We start from the raw sequence: 21,341 nt of genomic DNA on the forward strand, positions 1-21,341 counted from the left end.
CACGTTACTCTTTTGTTTACTGTATTTGCAGTATGTTTTCTGTTTCTGTCTGGTTTGATGCTGCTGCTGGTTTCAGGAGTGTGTAATATGATTTGGGACGGTGAGATAAGCTTATTTAGGGATCTATGTTAGTAGAGTTTAATACAGTTACAGCTCAACCTCTGCTTATCCATCTGTCCTTTTATCTGTCCGTCTGTCTGTTCATCTGTTCATATATACTATAGCGTTCACATTCATGCTTGCAGGCAGCTGCATTGTACAGAATTAAGTAAACTTTCTTCTATCCTCCACTGGCCCTTTGGTTAGGACACACACACACACACACACACACACACACACACACACACACACACACACACACACACACACACACATAAAGCCCATCAGTGTGTTGCTGGTGATATGAAAGAGTAATTCAAATGGTGCTTGTGTGAATTGGTTTTGTTGCAAGAATTTCATTTTTAGAAGTGTTAAGTTTTGATTGCAGTGTATAATTTTGGCATAGATGTGAGTTGTTAATCTCCAAGTGCTATGTCTGATTGGCTATGTCTTGTGTGTAGAGTTCTGACATACTGAGCCAAATTCTGCAAAAAGTGTCTAAGCAATAGGCAAAAACTGTATTGTGGTTAACAGAAGTAAAACAGTTTTCTAGGCCTTTTGTCTGTGCTGAGACGGTGAAGATGCTCTCCCAAGAGGATGAATTTGAACTTGCTGTTGTGGCAGTGTTTGTAGTGGGGACGGTTCAAATGGAGGTATTCAAAAACAATGACAAATGTTTAGTCAGTTAACACTTATTGTTCCCATATACGTCTATGGTTGTCCTGGCATTGTTCAAGATGAATGTTACTTTGTACAGTCTCCATGTTACACTCCTTCCAGTAGTTTGGCAGAATATTCACTGGTATTCACTGTCCTGTGGAAAAACATGATGACATCTTTAGACCAAACATGGAATGATGATTGAGGGTGATCTGAACTCAACAGTGTTATATTTTACTGATAAAATGATTGTGCCAGAGGAACAGCATGAGAACTTTTATGTCTGGTCTCTCTGTATTATCCTGTCAGTGTGAATATGCAACTCCTGTAAAATGCTTAAAAACACTAGTGTTTGGTGGTGAACATTGTTGAAGCAAAAACTCTGCTTCATCGGCTCAGTATGAGTGTGTGAAATCATGGACGGACACAAACACACTCTTTACTCTCTCCTCCCAGAACCGTGTGTCTTTGATGGCCATATCTTACATAGAATAACTGAAATATGTAGATTTGGACTCAAAGGTTTTTAAACTGCCTAAAAGCCCATTATAGTGCCTGTGCTGGATGTTTTTGTGCTTTGAGCTAGAAAAACATACTCAAACTTTGGCTGTTGTTTCATCCATCCAGACAGTTGTTGAGTGAACAGTTGAGGTGTGTGTGTGTGTGTGTGTGTGTGTGTGTGTGTGTGTGTGTGTGTGTGTGTGTGTGTGTGTGTGTGTGTGTGTGTGTGTGTGTGTCTAAACTCATGATACTTGTCTACATTTGCAATTAGCACTTTATTTCTGAAGGTTGATTTTGGCAATGAGGAGAAATGTTTCACACCCACCGACTGATCTCCTGCTCTTTTCTCAACATTCAGAAGATGCTAATTATGGTGAATTATGTTACCATATTATTATCACACTCTGCTGCCTTCTCATTTAAAGCTAGGTGTCATGGAAGAACAGACTGGTTTGAAATAGAAACAGCAGTATGAGATACAGTATATACTCTCTAAAGGAACGCTTCTGGCTATAGGAGCTCACCTGACGGTCCTGCATCTCATTCAGTGCCGTCCAGTCATCATCATCACGGAAATAAAACATAACTTTTTTACTTATTGACTCTTAGTTCAGTTAGTGTAATGTAACTGCAACTCTTTGTCACTTTTTCACTTTTCCATATGAAAAATAAAATATTTGTTTTTGATATATGTTTTGGTCTGCTCGCATTGTTCCTTTTGATCTACACTCCTGAGAACTTATTGTTTTTTTCTTTTTTTTGAGTGCATATAATCCCTACTTGATGAACTGTAACTCTTGTCCGATCAAATAATGAGTCTGTTAAATGATAGGAATCATGTGTTTCTCTGCAGCTGTCTCTGCTGGCCAACCTGTCTGTGGCTAATCAGTGGTCACTGAGACTCGTGGCTAACGAACCTGTTCACCACTTCATGACCTTCGACCCCAGCGACCACAACTACCTGTACCTCATGACCACACACCACGTGAGTACAGTTTTAAAAGTTACTGATAGTTATTTGTAGTTATGAGAATGAGAATACAGCATAAGCCATCTAGTGATGACATGAAGAACTTGTTCACAGGCTGATCTTAGATCAGGCAAACTGTCAGGATGAGATCTACTAGCAGAAGAATGACACTTCAAGAATTGGCCTCATAAAATGAAGTTTAAATATCTTTATCTTGTATGAACTGTGAGTGTATTGAATGTACTTTAATGTCATTAAGCTACAGTCCAAAAACACAACCAACATCAAAGCACTGAATATACCATGACCCGAGACGATATCAACTTATCTGTTAAAGAGTGTGTCAGTACTGCTGACTTTATCACAGACTCAATTTGTTCATTACTTTATAAAGATATTTTAAGCCATTTGTGTTATACGTGTGTGCAGATGCTCTGTTTATCACATTCAGCCGTGAGTGAGTTTGGCATGTGAGGTGATGTGTGAATAATCATACGGGCGAGAGCATTGATGGAGCTGTGAAACTCAACATATGACTGTATGTTAGTCTGATGTTCACAAGCGCACATGTGTTTGTGTGTGTGTGTGTGTGTGTGCTCAGTTCCTGCGGGTTCAGGTGTCTGTGTGTGGCCTCTACAGCTCGTGCAGTGAGTGTCTGAGCGCCGGCGATGCCCACTGCGGCTGGTGTACGCTGGAGAGAAGGTAAAACACTCGCTCTCATCCTCCCATCACTCACACTATAACCACAGCAAATGAACCCACCCTAAATCTCTCAATGCATGATAGGAGAGTTGTTGCAGGGGATTTTCCAGAATCACGATCAATGATTTGAAATGTTGCACGCGAGTCATATGGACTACTTATTTTTGTGGTACTTTTGATCTTTTTCAACAAGTATCACAGAAATTTCTGCTAAAAATCATCTTTCATGTTTGACAGCAGAAAGAAAGTTTTGGAGAAGCAGCCCTATGGCATTTAGTGACTGCTGAGTCAAGTCAAGTCACCTTTATTTATATAGCGCTTTTAACAATACAGATTGTGTCAAAGCAGCCTCACAGTATCAAAATAGAAAAATAGTGTGTCAGTGCAAAAGGACATTAGTAAACACTCATTTTTCAGTTAAAGGCAGTTCATCATTGAATTCAGTGATGTCATCATCCAGCTCAGTTCAGTTTAGATAGTATCTGTGCAATCCAGTCAACGATATCGCTGGATATTAAGTGTCCACAACTAAGCAAGCCAGTGGAACCAAAACTCCATTGGTGACAGAATGGAGAAAAATCCTTGGGAGAAACCAGGCTCAGTCAGGGGCCAGTTCTCCTCTGTCCAGAAGAAACCAGCAGGTTGTTCCTTGCTGCAGCAAAGTTAGATTGTGCAGAGGACTTATCTGGTTCCGTGGTCTTGTCCCGATTGCCGTCTAGGAGACAAGGTCTTCACTGGGGATCTGTCTCTGGGGCTCATGTAGTTGTCCAGATATCCGCTGACATTCAGGGCTGTACAGAAAATTTTGTGTTTTGCAAAGTTTGCTACTTAAGCTGTTGTGGTATTCATTCACATTGTTTCTAGATTGTTGTGTAGAGTGATCAGATGAATTTTAAATAATTTAAATAATTGATAAAAGCTTCATTGGCCAAAAAATTTACTTTTCACAAAAAAAAAGTCTTTTGACTCTGACACAAAACGACCAGCTAACATTAATTGACTAATCATATCAGCAGCACATGTGAAAGTGTGAATGAGTACTACTCAGGTAAAATCTCTATCATACTAATTAGATTGTAAGAGCAGACTGATTGCTATAAAAGGAGGGAAGAAGCGCTTCCAATCATTGTGTTCTTGTCAGCAATGGTTAGCTCCAAAGAAACGTGTGCAGCCATCATCGCTTTGCATCAAAATGGCCTCACAAGCAAGGAAATTGCTACAAAGAATATTGCACCTGAAAGAACCATTTACCGGATCATCAAGAACTTCAAGGAGAGAGGTTTGACTGCAGTGAAAAAGTCTTCAAGGACATCCCAGAGTGTCCAGCAAGCGCCAGGACTGTCTCCTCCTGAGGAGTCAGCAACAGAACAGGACCTTCTCCTCCTGAGGAGTCAGCAACAGAACAGGACCGTCTCCTCCTGAGGGGTCAGCATCAGAACAGGACCGTCTCCTCCAGAGGAGTCAGCTACAGAACAGGACCGTCTCCTCCAGAGGAGTCAGCAACAGAACAGGACCGTCTCCTCCAGAGGAGTCAGCAACAGAACAGGACCGTCTCCTCCTGAGGAGTCAGCAACAGAACAGGACCGTCTCCTCCAGAGGAGTCAGCAACAGAACAGGACCTTCTCCTCCAGAGGAGTCAGCTACAGAACAGGACCGTCTCCTCCAGAGGAGTCAGCAACAGAACAGGACCGTCTCCTCCAGAGGAGTCACCTACAGAACAGGACCGTCTCCTCCAGAGGAGTCAGCAACAGAACAGGACCTTCTCCTCCTGAGGAGTCAGCAACAGAACAGGACCGTCTCCTCCTGAGGAGTCAGCAACAGAACAGGACCTTCTCCTCCAGAGGAGTCAGCTACAGAACAGGACCGTCTCCTCCTGAGGAGTCAGCAACAGAACAGGACCGTCTCCTCCTGAGGGGTCAGCATCAGAACAGGACCATCTCCTCCTGAGGAGTCAGCTACAGAACAGGACCGTCTCCTCCTGAGGACTCATCTACAGAATCCTGTCTCCAGCAGTGCAGAGCTTGCTCAGGAATGGGAGCAGGTCGGTGTGAGAGCATCTGCACACACAGTGAGGCCAAGACTTTTGGACCACGAAACCACTTCTCTCCAAGAAAAATGTGAAAGACAGACTGAAATTCTGCAGGAAATTCAAGGATTGGACAGCAGAAGACTGGTGCAAAGTTATTTCCTCTGATGAAGCTCCCTTCTGACTGTTTGGAACATCAGGAAAATCGATTGTCCAGAGAAGGAAAGGTGAACGCTACCATGAGTCCTGTGATGTGCCAACAGTGAAGCATCCTGAGACCATCCATGTGTGGGGTTGCTTTTCAACCAAGGGAGTGGGCTCTCTCATAATTCTGCCCAAAAACACTGCCATGAATAAAGTATGGTATCAAAATGCCCGCAAGAGCAACTTTTTCCAATGATCCATGAGCAATTTTGTGATGATCCGTGCATTTTCCAGCATGATGCAGCACCATGTCACAAAGCAAGTGTGATAAAGAAAGTGGCTCGAAGATAATTACTGATTCACATTTTGGATCCGTGGCCAGGCAACTGCCCGGATCTCAATCCCATAGAGAACCTGTGGTCAGTCCTCAAGAGGCGAGTGGACAAGCAGAAGCCCAGAAATTGTGATCAACTCTGAGAACTAATAAGTCAAGAATGGATCGCTATCAGTCAGGATTTGGACAAGAAACTAATTTTCAGCATGCCAGAGTGAATTTCAAAGGTTATGAAGAACAAGGGTCAACACTAAGTATTGACTCATTGTATTTTTTTGGCAATACAACCCTTTAAAACTTATGAAAGGCTTCACATTGTTTTTCAGTATACCATAGAAACGTGGAAAAATAATCGACAAATACTGAAGCAGCAAACTTTGCAAAACACAAAATTAATGTCACTGCCAAAACATGAAGGTCGTCTCTAGGTGCTGATCCACCATCTGACCTGGATACAGATTGGATCTGGTGGCTACGGTGACCTCGTAATAAGAGAGAATCAGACTAATATTAGCGTAGATGCCATTCTTCTTATGATATAACAAGTACATTGTGTGTTATTGGAAGTGTTCCCAGTTCCGGTTGACCTAATTAATGCAGCCTAACAACCCTTTAATGGATCTGAGTAATATAAATGTGTAAGTGTGTTATATGTAAGCCAGGTTAAAGAGATGGGTCTATAATCTAGATTTAAATTGACAGAGTGTGTTTGCCTCCCGAACAGTATTAGGTAGATTATTCCAGAATTTCAAGTGGAGGACTATAATACGATTATACAAGAGCTTGCTCAAGTACTGAGGTGCTAAACCATTCAGGGCTTTACAAGTAATTAGCAGGATTTTAAAATCTATACAATGTTTAATAGGGAGGCAGTGCAGTGTTGACAGAACCAGGCTAATATGGTCATACTTCCTGGTTCTAGTAAGAACTCTAGCTGCTGCATTTTGAACCAGCTACAGTTCGTTTGTTAAGCCTTCAGAACAACCACCCAATAAAGCATTACAATAATCTAACCTTGAGGTCATGAACTCATGAATTAGCGTTTCTGCATTTGACATTGAGAGCATAGGTCGCAATTTAGATATATTTTTGAGATGGAAAAATGCAGTTTTACAAATGCTAGAAACGTGGCTTTCTAAGGAAAGATTGCTATCAAATAGCACACCTAGGTTCCTAACTGATGACAAAGAATGGACAGAGCAGCCATCAAATCTTAGACAGCGTTCTAGGTTATTACAGCATAGGTTTTAGGTCCGATAATTAACACCTCTGCTTTTTCAGAATTTAGCAGTAAGAAATTACTCGTCATCTAATTTTTTTTATATCGACTATGCATTCTGTTAGTTTTTCAAATTGGTATGTTTCGCCGGGCCGTGATTTAATGTGGTGCAGAGTATCATCAGCATAACAGTGAAAGCTAACACTGTGTTTCTTGATGATATCTCTCAAGGGTAACATGTAAGGTGTGAAAAGTAACGGCCCTAGTACTGAGCCTTGAGGTACTCCATACTGCACTTGTGATCAATATGATAACCTCTTTATTCACTGCTACAAATTGATGGTCGGTCATATAAGTACGATTTGAACCATTCTAATGCACTTCCACTAATGCCAACAAAGTTTTCTATTCTATTCAAAAGAATGTTGTGGTCAATAGTGTCAAATGCAGCACTAAGATCCAGTAGCACTAAAAGAGAGATACAACAATGATGATAAGAGCAGGTCATTTGTAACTTTAATTAACTTCCCAAGATGGCGCGAGCATGGCAGCCATGTTGTGAACTCTGTAGTTTTTCGTTTGTTTTACTTGTTATTTTGTTGTTCTATGTGTTGGATGTTGATAGATTAACTGTCTATGATAGACACACGCTTTTAAACATTTGTTCCTATGTCGCGCAACACGTTCTCAGGAAATCCATCAAAGCTGCAAAAAGACAATATAAAAACAGAGTTGAAGAACAATTAAACACCAACAATTCTAGAAGCATATGGTAGGGCATCAATAAAATAAAAGACTTTAAAGGAAATAAACCAGCTACTGTGAACATTGCCGCTTCTCTACTGGATGAGCTTAATAACTTTTATGCTCGTTTTGAGGCTCACAACACCGCCCACACAGAGAGCGCTCCCGCGGCTGCTGCAGAAGTGAGTGCACTCTCCGTCTCTGTTGCGGATGTAACCCGATCTTTCCGACGGGTGAATATCCGCAAGGCTGCGGGTCCTGATGGCATCCCAGGCCGTGTGCTCCGAGCATGCGCATTCCAACTACCCGGTGTTTTCACAGACATTTTCAATCTCTCCCTCTCTCTGTGGTCTGTGGTTTCCTCATGCTTCAAAAAATCCACCATTGTGCCCATACCAAAGAAAAATAAAATCACATGCTTGAATGACTGGAGGCCCGTTGATCTTCTGCAAGTGTTTTGAGAGACTCGTCAGAAGCTACATCTACTCTGTGCCTGCCTCACTGGATCCGTTACAATTTGCATATCGTAGCAACCATTCTACAGACAATGCTATTGCTTCCACCCTACACACTGCTCTCTCCCACCTGGAAAATAAGAACACCTATGTGAGAATGCTGTTTGTGGACTACAGCTCAGCATTTAACACCATAGTGCCTGCCACACTTGATGTGAAGCTCCAGACTCTGGGACTAAACAGATCTCTGTGCAGCTGGATCCTGGACTTCCTGACAGGCAGAAGTCAGGTGGTCAGAATGGGCAACAATAAGTAAGTAAGTAAAATGTATTTATATAGCACCTTTCACAGACAAGGAGTCACAAAGTGCTTTACAATAAAATTAAAATCAAAACATGTTAAATACAGCTGTACAAATACCACTGAATATCACATAAATTGCTTTCTGACCATACTGTTAGTTTAAAGCTTGTCCAAAAAGATATGTCTTTAGGTGTTTTTTTTTAAATATTCTACAGAACCCATAGTTCTCAATGATAAGGGTAGAGAGTTCCAAATCCTTGGAGCCCCAACACAGAAGGCACAGTCACCCTTTGTTTGTAAAAAAATATGGACGTAGTGTCCGTGACGTCACCCATAGACTCCTCAAGAGCGGTTTTGAAGCTCAAAGTGTGCAGAGCGGGCCGTCGCCATCTTGGCAGCGCGTCACCCGCGCGACTCTCCCGGAAAATCGAAAATGGGCAAAAAGGCAGGAGCTGGTTGCTGAAGCTACGCCCACCTAGCGTGACGGCTTTGTCAGCAGCGTCAATCCACCTGTCACCCAAGTGGCCACGCCCTTAATTATGCAGAACTTTAAGGCTTAATATAATTTAAACGGATGAGTTATAAAAAAATTCATCTCCCTCACATTTGTCATGAAGGGCAAAATTAGCAATATAGACCAAAATCTTTTTTTGAACCAGGCTGTAAACATGTTTTTTCTGCTGTAAAGTTGGGCATTTTAACATGGAGAGTCTATGGAACTGACTCCCTTTTGCAGCCAGCCTCAAGCGGCCAGTCGATGAATTACAGTTTTAGTCACTTCCTTATTGGCTTCACGAGAGAGAGCGGGAGGTCGCCGCTCGGTTTTAACACATGTTCTGGCAATAGTTAAAAGGTCTAGGCCAGAAGACCTCAAAAGCCGCGTTTCCACTGTCGGGGCAGAAGTGGGAGTGCTGCCAGGGCCAGTCACGTTTCCACTGTCTCTTCCGGGGCTTGATCGTGCCTCGTCAGTGCTTCCTCGGGGCCAATGGCCCCTTTTTTTTGGCCCGACAAAAACCTTGGGCCAAAGCGGGCCAGCTGGGGCTAGAGGAGTGATTATGAACAAAGGCGGAGTTTCTCCGTGTCTGGAGTGCCGTGGATCATTTCATAAAGCTACAGCTATAACACCAGCATTAAACACTTTTTAAAATAAGTTGAGCTCAAAACTCACTTTCAGTCAGCAGCAAGTGTTTGAAATAAATTGATCTGATGTGGATTATGATTTAAATACTTTTTAAGATATGTTTATATGAAATGTAAATTTCTGTGCACGCTAGGCATTAAAGTTACAATAGTAAACATGGTAAATACAACCGCTTGAAGAAATCAGACGTCAGCTTCTTATTCTTTATCAAAATCATGTATTTATTTAGTAACATATTTTATCTGTCATAAGTCTCGTCTCGAGAGTTTAGCTCCGTGTAGCCTATGTCATTAAAATATAATATTGTTTTTTGTTGGGAGCTTTTATAAAAATATAGAAATTATCATTCTTTCTAAATGTGATGTATATAGGCTACTGTGACTACAAATAAACAGAAACAGACTTGACTGAATAAGCAGGCTCTTCATAACGCTTTACTTCTGTATGACTAATTTTAAATCCTGATAAATGTATTCATTATGATCAATGTATCACTTATTATAGTAAAACATCGATGCTTTTGTATTTAAATATTTAACAAAGCATGCAAACAAACGGCCTCGGGGCTGCATCCTCAGCCCACTCCTGTACTCCCTGTACAAACATGACTGTGCAGCCACACACAGCTCCAACGTCATCGTCAAATTCGCCCGGCGACACAACAGCGATAGGCCTGATCACCGACAATGATGAGACGTTGAGAACCATCTCTCACTCAACATCGACAAGACCAAGGAGCTGGTGGTGGATTTCAGGAGACAGAGCAGAGAACACACACCCATCACCATCGACAAGACACCTGTGGAGCGGGTTCCTTGGCGTTAACATCAGTGAGGATCTCACCTGTTCTACACACTGATGCAGTGACACATCAACGCCTCTTCTTCCTGAGATGGCTGAGGAAGTTTGGAATGAGCCCCAGCATCCTCAGATCATTCTACATCTGCACTGTAGAGAGCTGTATCACATGTACATGCGGTGTATAATGTGTAGTGCTAACTGTAAGTATGTCTAATAGTACACTGTGTGTACTGAATACATGTATGTGTATATTGCACATTGTCACTGTTGAAGTCTGTATGTTTATATGTAAATTTTTCTGCACTGTCTGAAGCACGCTCCCAAGAATTTCACTCACTAAGGCACATGTGCTGTGGTGATGTGACAATAAAAGTGATTTGATTTGATTTTGAAGAGAGCAGTCTCAGTACTATGATATGGTCTAAATCCTGCCGGGAAAATCCTCAAAGATACCATTTTTCTCTAAGAAGTATGGGTGCAATGATACACAAATGTCACGTTTGGGTACATACCCAGGTTCGGGAGTCACTGTTCGATATGATTTTGGTACAACAGAAAAAATAAAATAAAAAAATCTACTATGCTCGGTTTCTTTTCATTTATTTTGAACAGACAGTAGTACAAATTACAATTTTTTTCACTTAGATATGAAAATACTAAATATTATAACATTGTTATATATATATATTTGATTTAGTTTACAGATAAACAAGGGGGGAAAAAAACAGTGCATCACTTAACGTAGCCTATATATGCTGAGTTTCAGTTCATTTTTGTGACAGGCTTAATTTGTTCACAGAAAGGAAACTTAAATTGCAGAAAGCAACATCCTATTTGTTTTCTAATGTGGGGCAGCTGTGGCCTAATGGTTAGAGATCTGGACTTGTAACCAGAAGGTCGCAGGTTTGAGTCTCGGTGCTGGCAGGAGTTGTAGGTGGGAGGGAGTGAATGAACAGCGCTCTCTTCCACCCTCAATACTCATGACTGAAGTGCCCTTGAGCAAGGCACTGAACCCCCAGTTGCTCCCTGGGTGCTGGATATATAGCTGCCCACTGCTCCGGGTGTGTGTTCACGGTGTGTTCACTTCTCACTGCTGTGTGTGTGCACTTGGATGGGTTAAATGCAGAGCACCAATTCAGAGTGTGGGTTACCATACTTGGCAAATGTCACGACTTTCACTTTCAAAAGCACAATGTTTTGTTTTCATTGTGAGTGTACACAAATAAAAGCAGACCTTTATACAGTGATGCATTATTAAAGACAATAAGTGTGTAAAGTTGATTTTGCTGGTATAAAGGTAATAGTTGAAGTGATCACGCCGGCGCGCACGCACACACACACAAAGCACATCAGTTCCAGCATTGCTAACTTGATAGCACAGTTGGTACTTTATCAAAATCAGCGTGCCTGCCTCTGTGTCACTGGTGGAATTGAAGTACAAAGCCTATAATTTACATAATAAATAATAGTTTAACATTCAGATACGTTACATTGCAAATATGGAAATTATATGACATATTTGGATTTGTGCCAATTGAGAGAGGTAAGATACACGAGCACAAAGCTCCATTTTCGCAAACAGTTGAGTGCACAAGCCTTTAAAGTATACTCCTTTGCCAGTCTGTGAGAGACGCATTCAGAGTCAGCACATGGTCACTTGGGCTTTAATTTCAAGTTCGCAAGTCACGGCATTCACTGTTCATTTGTTGGCGGCCAGTTATCAAATAGCGTTGCATTGCTGCGGGCACCCCCTTCTGGATCGGGGGTGAATTGCCTGTATTCGTTTTAAGGCCTCATGCACTGAACCAAGATGTCCATAGCTTGACGGTTCGGTACAAATACATGTATCGTTCCATCCCTACTAGGAAGGAATATAATTGAGAGGATAGTACCTTTTCTGGTATCTTTGAAAGAAAAGGTATATTCGAGATCGGTCTGTAATTAACTAGATTTTTAGGGTCAAGTTGTGTTTTTTTAATGAGAGGCTTAATAACAGCCAGTTTGAAGGTTTTGGGGACATATCCTAATGACAATGAGGAATTAATAATAGTCAGAAGAGGAGCTTGTTTAGATGATTTAACAAGTTTATACAATTCTTCCTCTCCTGTAGTAGAGAATGAGTGGAACTGTTCCTCAGGGGATCTATAGTGCACTGTCTGATGTGATACTGTAGCTGATGGCTGCATGGTTACAATTTTATCTCTAATAGTATCGATCTTGGAATTAAAGTAGTTTATAAAGTCATTACTGCTGTGCTGCAGGGAAATGTCAACAATTGTTGATGTTTTATGAAAGGGATAATGTACATCCAGCCAGTTGTTCTCCCAGAATAAACCCCGACAGGGTGATCAGGACCCCGACGCGAAGCGGGCCTGAAGGGGGTTTATTCTGAGAGAACAACCGGCTGGATGTTCGATATCCCGCTTATTAGACGGCTACTTGCCACATAAGTAAATAATTAGATGAAAAATATTGATTTGAGTTGAAATATTTGAACACAAAGCTTCTGTGAAGACAGCAGTTATGAGCAAGCGGCAAGTTCAAACTAATTATGTGTTTAAGGGAGTTGTTGGAGTGAAGCTATTTATTACTAGACATTTCACCACAAAATAATTAAGGCGAAAATGTTTTAAAACCTTACTAGTTTGTTAGTTCTCTTATAGTCCATTACAGCGTACAAAACAATCGTAGCAAAATGGAAGCAGCTGCATTTGTATGAAACGAGAGTGAGTCTGTGATACCAGGATGACAAAATTAAACAATTGTACACCATTTAGAATCTAGTTTTAATATTTTATTAGCTAAACAAACACAAAGCTTCCACCAAGAAAAAAAATAGTTCAAGCAAGAGTACAGCGCCGACTGCTGTTACCCGGATGAGCCTGTGTTATTAGCTTTTACAGGTTGTTATCCTGGGATAATATCAAGTAGTCAAGTATTCCACAGAGCTGTGTAATAATTCTTGTTAATTAAGCCACTGTATTGAATACATACCTGGGGTTATTTTTGTTTTCTTCTGAAAGAGATGAAAAGTAATCAGATCTAGCAGTTTTTAATGCTTTTCTGTAGGATAGGTTACTTTTCTGCCAAGCAATACGAAATACCTCTAGTTTTGTTTACCTCCAGCTGTGCTCCATTTTATGGGCTGCTCTCTTTAGGGTGCGAATGTGCTCATTATAACATACCATATTATATCATACCATACCATACATACATACCATATATTTGTCAAGCTGCATGTTTCCGAGCTTTAGATGTCTTGGGCTGGATTTCCTGTGTAGTTTATCTTTATTCAAAGGTTTTCCTGAATTTCTGGAATTGAAATCAAAAGTCAAAGGCTCAGACGAAGTAGCTCAGCACTTCTCTACTTCACTTGTTTCTCATATTTATCTGACTCATGCTTATTGTTCTCATGATAGTAGCTCTTTCATAGGAAAATGTCAAACCGCACTGAGAGTCTTTTCAGCCCGTGTGTGTGAGAGTCTGCATAATTGATAAGGACACTACTCTATTTTATTGTAAATTAATTTTATTCAATAAATGTTTCCGTTGGAATGCATATTTGTTTAGTCAGCCTAATTAATTGAACAATTGGATTACAGTTGAAGGATTTCGCATCCATGCAACAAAAACCAAACACAACTGTTCAGACTAAACTTTTTATCTGAACGTTTCTCTAATTTCATCACAGTCTCTTTAACCTGTTCTTATGTCTTACTGTGATCTCTGACTTTGTTTTCTCCGCTTGATAATTATGTATAGTATATGCTTTCATCCAAAGTGTCTTAAACTGCATCAAGGTGCACATATGATCATATTGAAACCATGAGCTTTGCTACTGCTGTTTATGATTTATGGATTATAATTACAGACAGAGCATGAAATCTTTGTGTTTCTGTGTGAGTGTGTGTTTGATGTGTGTGTTGTGCCGCAGGTGTTCGGTTCAGAAAGACTGCTCCAGCGGGACCCAGGGCCGCTCGTGGATCAGCACAGGGGACAGCGTGCAGCAGTGTCCCTCCATGACCATCACACCCTCAGAGATCAGCCGCTCCGCTCACATGAGGGTACAACACACACACACACACTCCTACATGTGGTGGACTGGAAGATGTTATGTGAAGGATATTTGAGGTAATTAGTTGTGCTTCTGTCCTGGATGGATCTCTCAGCTGCCACAGGAAATGACTCCTCAGCCCAAACAGGAAACAGGAAACAGGCAGCAGTGTCAGGAAGTCTGCCATTCTGACAACAATAGACCTCAGTGTGGCGTGTGATAGCAGAGATGAGTGTGTGAAGAGAGGAGTTCATCAGCTATGCCTGTGATTTCTAATGAAAGCCTATTACTGACTCAGAAACACCCAGAGTGATTACTGGGTGAATGTCATGAAATAATGTCATTTTCACCATAAAATCCAAAGAACAAAAGAGGCCTAAATGAAATGATGCACTTTTTGCTATGTAACATTATTTTTAAGACAGTTAAGCATATTTAACCCACAGATTCTCAGTACTGAAACATTTCACTTTTCAGGGTTTTTAAAAATAAATTTCACTAGATTTTCTTTACTGTAATGCATTTACTGTATTTTAAAATGACCATAATACAGTGGTTTTAAAATGTAATCAAAATAACTCAAAGTTAAAACAATTATTACTATGATTTAGAAACTGTTTCTTTGCGTTAGCATTACAGTAAAGTGAGGGATATTTTTATTAAGTTTTACTCAAAGCATAATTTCTTCTTTCTTGTGGTTTTGGGGTGAACTGTGACTGTGTTTTGTGAGACTGACGGTGCTGCGGAGGCAGAGTGTGTGTGTGTGTGTGTGTGTGTGTGTGTGTGTCGGGCGTAGCGTGTGCTGATCATGTGCTCCTCTCAGGACGTGGGGATCCTGATCAATGGCAGCATGCCGGATCTGCAGGGTCTGCAGGTGGAGTGTGATTATGGCGTGGGAATCACAAATGCCACTGTACATCTGGACTATGGCACAACACAGATCCAGACCTGCCCTCTGCCGTCCCCTCACATGTATCCCACAATCCCCTTTGGCAAAGGTACATACACAGCCGATACAGCTTCAGTAGGCAGAATCCTATAGCAAGCAAACAGAGCTCGTCTGATTCTTTGCTGAATGATTCCAGCTGAAATTGTTTTTCTTAAATGAATGTTATGAACCTAAGGCTGTCAAAGGCGGCTCAGTGCAAGACAAGACAAAGGGCAGCCAGAAACACATAATGTACAAACTTTGTCATGTATTTTTTTAGCAGATGCTGAGAAATTTCAGCCCAGAAGAGTTTTGCTTCTTCCATGTAGTCTGGAATAATTTGTCTGTGTTTAGATCACGTCACGGTCCCCGTGGCCATCATGGTTAATCGTGTTCCTGTGGTTTCCGGAAGATTCATCATTTACGAGTGCAAACGAACTGGAGAAATCCACTTAAACACTGCGTGAGTAAACACACACACACACACACTCACACACGTATATATAGTCAAATCATTACTCACAATTACAGCTGTAAAATGATTTCATGCTGTTATGGCTATGACCAAAATCCTCACAGTATATATGCAATTAATTTTCCGCTTGTTTTGGAAAATCCAGTGAATCAAAGGTACTTCATCTCTTTTAATTATTTTTCTCTTTATTTAGAATTGCAGAACACGTATGAAGTGTAACACATTATATAGACCGCTCAAATCTCCATACTGTGGTTTAAATGTGCAGTAAAATCTGTGCTCATATTTCTGCTGTGGCACCACATGTGCACAAGAGCACAGTCTTCAGCAGTGACTTCCGCTGTTTAAAAGCATGATGTGCCCCACGACTGTCAGGTGTGTGTGAGTTCATTTACATGTGGCCGTCTGTGAAGGTGATAATAAGCTCAGGGCCGCAGGAGAGGCAGTGCAATGTATAACTTCACATCTATAACAGCATCTTCTGCATCATCCGCATGTTGATGTCGTTTTAAACATTCACACCAGTGCACGCTCTTCACACTGATCTATATATGACTCTAAAAAACCCTAAACTGATTCTCAGCATCTTATGAATTATCAGAATTTTGGTTTCGTTTAAAACTAACAAAAACCAGATAATAACTCATGAAATCAAATGCTCTGGTAATGTTTCTCTGAAATGTTTATATAAAAAATATGACTTTACAAAATCATGTAATTTTAAAACACAGATTTTCTTTATGCAAAACATGATTTGATGTGTAGGTGTTTTTAACAGAAAGAGAGAAAGACTTGATCACACACAGTGAGATAAGAGTGTTTGTGATAAGGGTGTTTGAGATGATGTCTGGTTACTCTCTCTCTCTCTCTCACACACACACACACACACACACACACACACACACACACACACACACACTGTCAGCCCCCCAGAGACTCTCAATCAGACATCAGTCACTCTAGGACAAGAGATATGGTCTCTGACCACGGTAACACCCCGCTGACACACACACACACACACACACACACACACACACACACACACACACACACACACTGTCGGCATCCCAGAGAGACTCTCAATCAGACATCAGTCACTCCAGCACGAGAGATATGAGACCGCAGTAACCCCCCCCCACACACACACACACAGAGCAGTGCTGGAGTTTATCTTAAACAAACACACTGTCAGTGATAGCGGTGTAATAAATGCCTGGCTAATTGTGTGGCTCCACTGATGCTCATCTGTGTTTGTGAGGATGAAAGCTCTTCTGCTCCTCCTGCAGACACATGGCACTGTTTCACACAGCTTCTTTCTGATCTCTGATCTGTTAAGCCCCTTTCACACTGCACGTCGGACCCGGCAAATTGCCGGAACATTGCCGGGTCGACTTCTGTGTGAAAGCAAACACGTCCCGGGATTAATTCCGGGATTGAACCCGGGTCGGGGACCTAGTAACATTGCCGGGTTCAGTCCCGGAACAAGCGCTGTGTGAACAAAAGCCAGAACTAATGAACGCGACTCCTTTAGCGTGTTTTGAAGGCAGATCAACGTTCGCGATGAAACAAATATGTGCAAACTGTAACGAAGCAGAGATCAGTTAGTTCCTCACTATCCGCACTGACGCTGAGATCGTTCCCCAGCTTCAGTGAAAGTTAATGTGCATAGCGTTTTCGACTCGTACATCTCGATGTCACGTGTCATTACGGGACCTTTACGGGTTGTGTGTGCACGCACGCACAGATTCTGGGTAATCACTGGCAGCGTGAATGAACCATAATCTAACGATCCGGGAACAGTTGCCGGGACACTTTACCTGTTTATTTTCCAGAATCTCAGTGTGAAATGGGCTCATGTCTCACACACACATCCTCACATCCACATAAACTGTGTCATCTGTGCGCTTTTCAGTTCTTCAGTTATCTGGTCTTTTCCACAGTGTCTCAAAGTCTGGGACGCCCGGCAGATATCTTTAAAGGGTTAACGGGGTGTGGCCAAAAAAAGTTCAAGAAGCACTGCTGTAAGAACACTTAGACTAGGATCCATTTCTCAGCACTGAGATCAGTTTTTCAATGAGCACAACTGTGGATCAGTTATCATTGCTTTGACACAAAATTCATTCAATGACTACAGCTTTCAAATCACATGAATTTCTCAATCAGAAACACAAAATAACACCAAAACTCTACGGACCTACAGGCTAAAAAAAACCTGGTGAAAGCCTTAACATAGACAACTGAATAAGACAGCAGTTTGCTGCATTTGTAGAATGATACCATATTGAAATATATTCTGAATCTAAACAATGAAGGACTATCAAAACATTTAGATGTAGCTGAACAGGTGCTAAAGCTACTCACACCACAGACAATAACTATAACAATGATAAAGGCACAGAGGAAAAATATCGCTGGAATCACTTTCAAAACTATTATTTTCTAGCTGATGAATGATGAAAACAGACAGCCAATCAGACTCCAGCCTGAGGATTGAGAGGAAGTACTGAGAAATGTGAAGCAGCGATTGAAAAAAAGAACTGTAATTCCTTAACAAATGATGTTCAGAATTCTGCTTTTCAGCAAAAAGCCATGTTGCACAACCCGATTTCATGATAAATATTGTCCAGATTCGCTAGTTCATGTGACTCATATGAGTAAAACATCCCTGTTAAGGTCCGTCCCTGAGCCTCAGTGAGGCGTGAGCGGAGTATGAGCATGTTTCTGACCAGTCCTTTGTCGTCCTGTAGGTGCACAAGCTGTCTGAGTGCAGCGTGGCGCTGTTACTGGGACCCGCAGCTCAATGTGTGTGTTTCCAGCAAAGACAACACACCGGATGCTCTTCTGGAGGTGAGCGTCACACACTCACATCTGCTCCACAGCTCAGGGTTCATATAGCACCATACACTGGGTTCAAATGAAGTCAAAGATATGATTTAAAACTTCAGATGAGACAGAAGGATCTTTACATTTTTATAGTGCGTAGAAAGCACTATAGATTGATTCTCTGTCCAAACCCTAGAGAGCAGCCCATCTACACCTCATCATAGACATGACGCATGAATAATGTGTCCTTAGCGGAGAACGCAATCCCAGCATGCACTGCAACAAGCTCAGGGAAATAATAATCAGAGAGCAAGAGAAATGTTCAGTGGAATACTGAAATCTGCCTGATTAATCAATATATTTGCTTTAGACACAAGCCAAAATGTCACTTGTGTAGGTCAGTGTAATATTTTTGTTTTGTTTTTTACAAATTAATTTCACAATAAACCTAAAAACAGTTTGTTATTCAGTGACATTTTGGCTTGTGTCTAAAGCAAATATATTGATTAATCAGGCAGATTTCAGTTTTCCACTGAACATTTCTCTTGCTCTGTCTGCTACATCCAGTGAATTATGTCTTGAATTACTCATTATTTCTAGCTTCTTGCAGTGCATGCTGTGATTGCATTCCATGTTACTATAAATGAAGACAACTTGTTTAATGTGATGTATTTTTAAAATGTGCACCATATTTTCTGTTATGTACAAAAACAAAATCACCAGTAAAATGAATGAAATCCAGAGTAACAGTCAGTAAAGCTAGTCGCTGTTATTTGCTTTTAGACAAACTGAAAATCTTAAGAAGATCTTACACACGGATAAGATCTAAAATGACCTAAAATCCCAAAAGATTTTTTTTCTTAAACAAAAGTCATAAAACACAAACACATCAGACTCCTCTGTGTACAAGATAATGAATGAGATTCCTGATTTTTTTCACAACAGAGCTTTGAGCTCAAGACCAAAACAGATTGTGTAAGACATGCAGGATTCATTCTGAGGAAAGAGGAAGGCTGCCTGCGAGACAGCTGATGGTTCACATGTTCTGACGGTGCAGTGCTGAAAACTTCACATGACTGAAACCAGTCATTTCATCCACTTACTGAAAACACTGGCAGTCAGTTATCCCCCCCAATTACCCCCCCCCCCCCCTTCCGTCGGTTGCATTCTACTGAAACGACTCTTCTTTTTAAAGACTTGTTAATGCAAGGTTGGTTCTGGAAAGGCTGGTTCTGTTAGTTCTTACAGCTGCTTTCAATACTGTTGATCATTGTATAATAGTTGAGAGGCTCAAACATAGTGTTGGTGTCTCTGGAACTTGCTGTTAAATTCTGATTAATCAGAAGTTCTTATTTCTGCTCCTGCTAGAGTTCTGCCAAAGGTGATGAATAGTCTTGGCCCTTTATCTGATTCTGTTAAACATACTCCTTGCAATTTAGGTGTTTCAATGGGAAGGCTTTGAGTCTCAAACAGCATGTTAATTTTCTCGTTTGTACTTGTTTTTATCAGTTGAAAACTGATAAACATCCACATTAGAGATGTAGATGATTATACATGTTATTATTTCTTCTTGCCTTGATTATTGCAATTCTCTTTTTATTGTCTTAATATTTCCTCCTTGAAATGATTACAAGTGGAGCAAAATGGTTAACTAAAAAATAAATACTTACTTAAATGTGCTCCTGGTAATTTAAGGCATAATAAAGACATAAGTAGGGCAATACAAGTGACTTCATTAAACTGCATTTAACTAATTTATAGAACAAATGTGCTCCACAAGATTAGCTCAGACTGTTCCAGTAATTGCCTTGAAATAGGAAACTGGCAGTATAAGCAGATGATTTACTGTAAAACCCAGCATAACACACACGTGCTGAGACACTGAGAGCACAACACCCCACCACATTATGAGTGAACTGTACTGTGACACGCTTCAGAATGCAACAACACACAAAACATAAATGCTTTTGTAGAAGTGCTTGCATTCATGTACTTGCAGTGAGTTTGTTTCGGGCCTAAAACTAACACTATAAAACAGATCAGTTAACAGATTTGAGTTCTTTCTAGTCTCTCTCTGTGTTTTCACATTACTCATCGCTCTCACACAGAGGTGTAGCTATATGGCAGGCAAGGCAGGCAATTGCCTGGGGCCCCACAGCTGACCATTTGAACAATCAGAAATGTCATTATTAATATAACATGGAGCAATATATCTGCATCCCCCTAGGGGGTCCCCTCTCGCATCATGCTGGTTGTGCTTGCGCCGTTTTCAAACTGGCTCAGCGTTTAATCGTGCATTTACTAATTTAAACATGAAGAGGACTTATTCTTCTGGCAGCCAGAAGTGGAAAAAAGCAAGAAGAGGAGAAAAAGAGGTAACATGCCAGCGGTAAATCATGGCGATAAGATTGACTAAAAGATAATTATGACAAACAAATGTTTTCGTTGTTAATTCCAGCTTATTTTCGTTTAATTATTAAAACCAAATTTCACATTACTGCTAAAATATCTTAAGTCTGACGGATATAAAGACTGTTTACAATCATTGGACAGACCAAAGATTTTTTACACTGAGGAAAAAATTCTAAATGTTTAGTTTATTGCTAATATGTTATAGTTAAGTAACATACCAAGGAAAGTGAGCTACAGAAATATAAATAAAAAAAGTCTAGTGCGCGTGCGCATTTACAGTGTGCTCTTTCATGATTCAGTCTATTAAAATACATTCAGAATTATCACAAATTATATATATATATATATATAATCTTTTAAAAGGGCCTCATCTTTTAATCTTGCGGGGCCCCCACTTCATCTTGGTCCGCCTCTGTTCTCACATATCAGTAACACAAAGCATTGCTTCCCATGGATAGTCCTGCAAATATACATATATATATATCTACTGTGGTATAACTGATGTAGAAACATGCTGCTGTGTAACTATAGATGGTCATATCTACACCTC

At 40.7% G+C, this 21,341-nt stretch overlaps 1 protein-coding gene across 1 annotated transcript in view; it reads left to right on the forward strand.

Moving 5' to 3' along the window:
* LOC109111810 (plexin-D1-like) overlaps window positions 1-21,341 on the forward strand; it is a 77,951-nt gene that overhangs the window by 8,578 nt on the left and 48,032 nt on the right. The window contains 6 exon segments of the mRNA XM_042762986.1: window positions 2,114-2,245; window positions 2,832-2,932; window positions 14,034-14,163; window positions 14,977-15,151; window positions 15,436-15,544; window positions 18,304-18,403. Coding sequence (XP_042618920.1) covers window positions 2,114-2,245; window positions 2,832-2,932; window positions 14,034-14,163; window positions 14,977-15,151; window positions 15,436-15,544; window positions 18,304-18,403 — 747 coding nt within the window.

Source organism: Cyprinus carpio, chromosome A8, assembly GCF_018340385.1.
Source record: "Cyprinus carpio isolate SPL01 chromosome A8, ASM1834038v1, whole genome shotgun sequence".
Classification (NCBI taxonomy): Eukaryota; Metazoa; Chordata; class Actinopteri; order Cypriniformes; family Cyprinidae; genus Cyprinus; species Cyprinus carpio.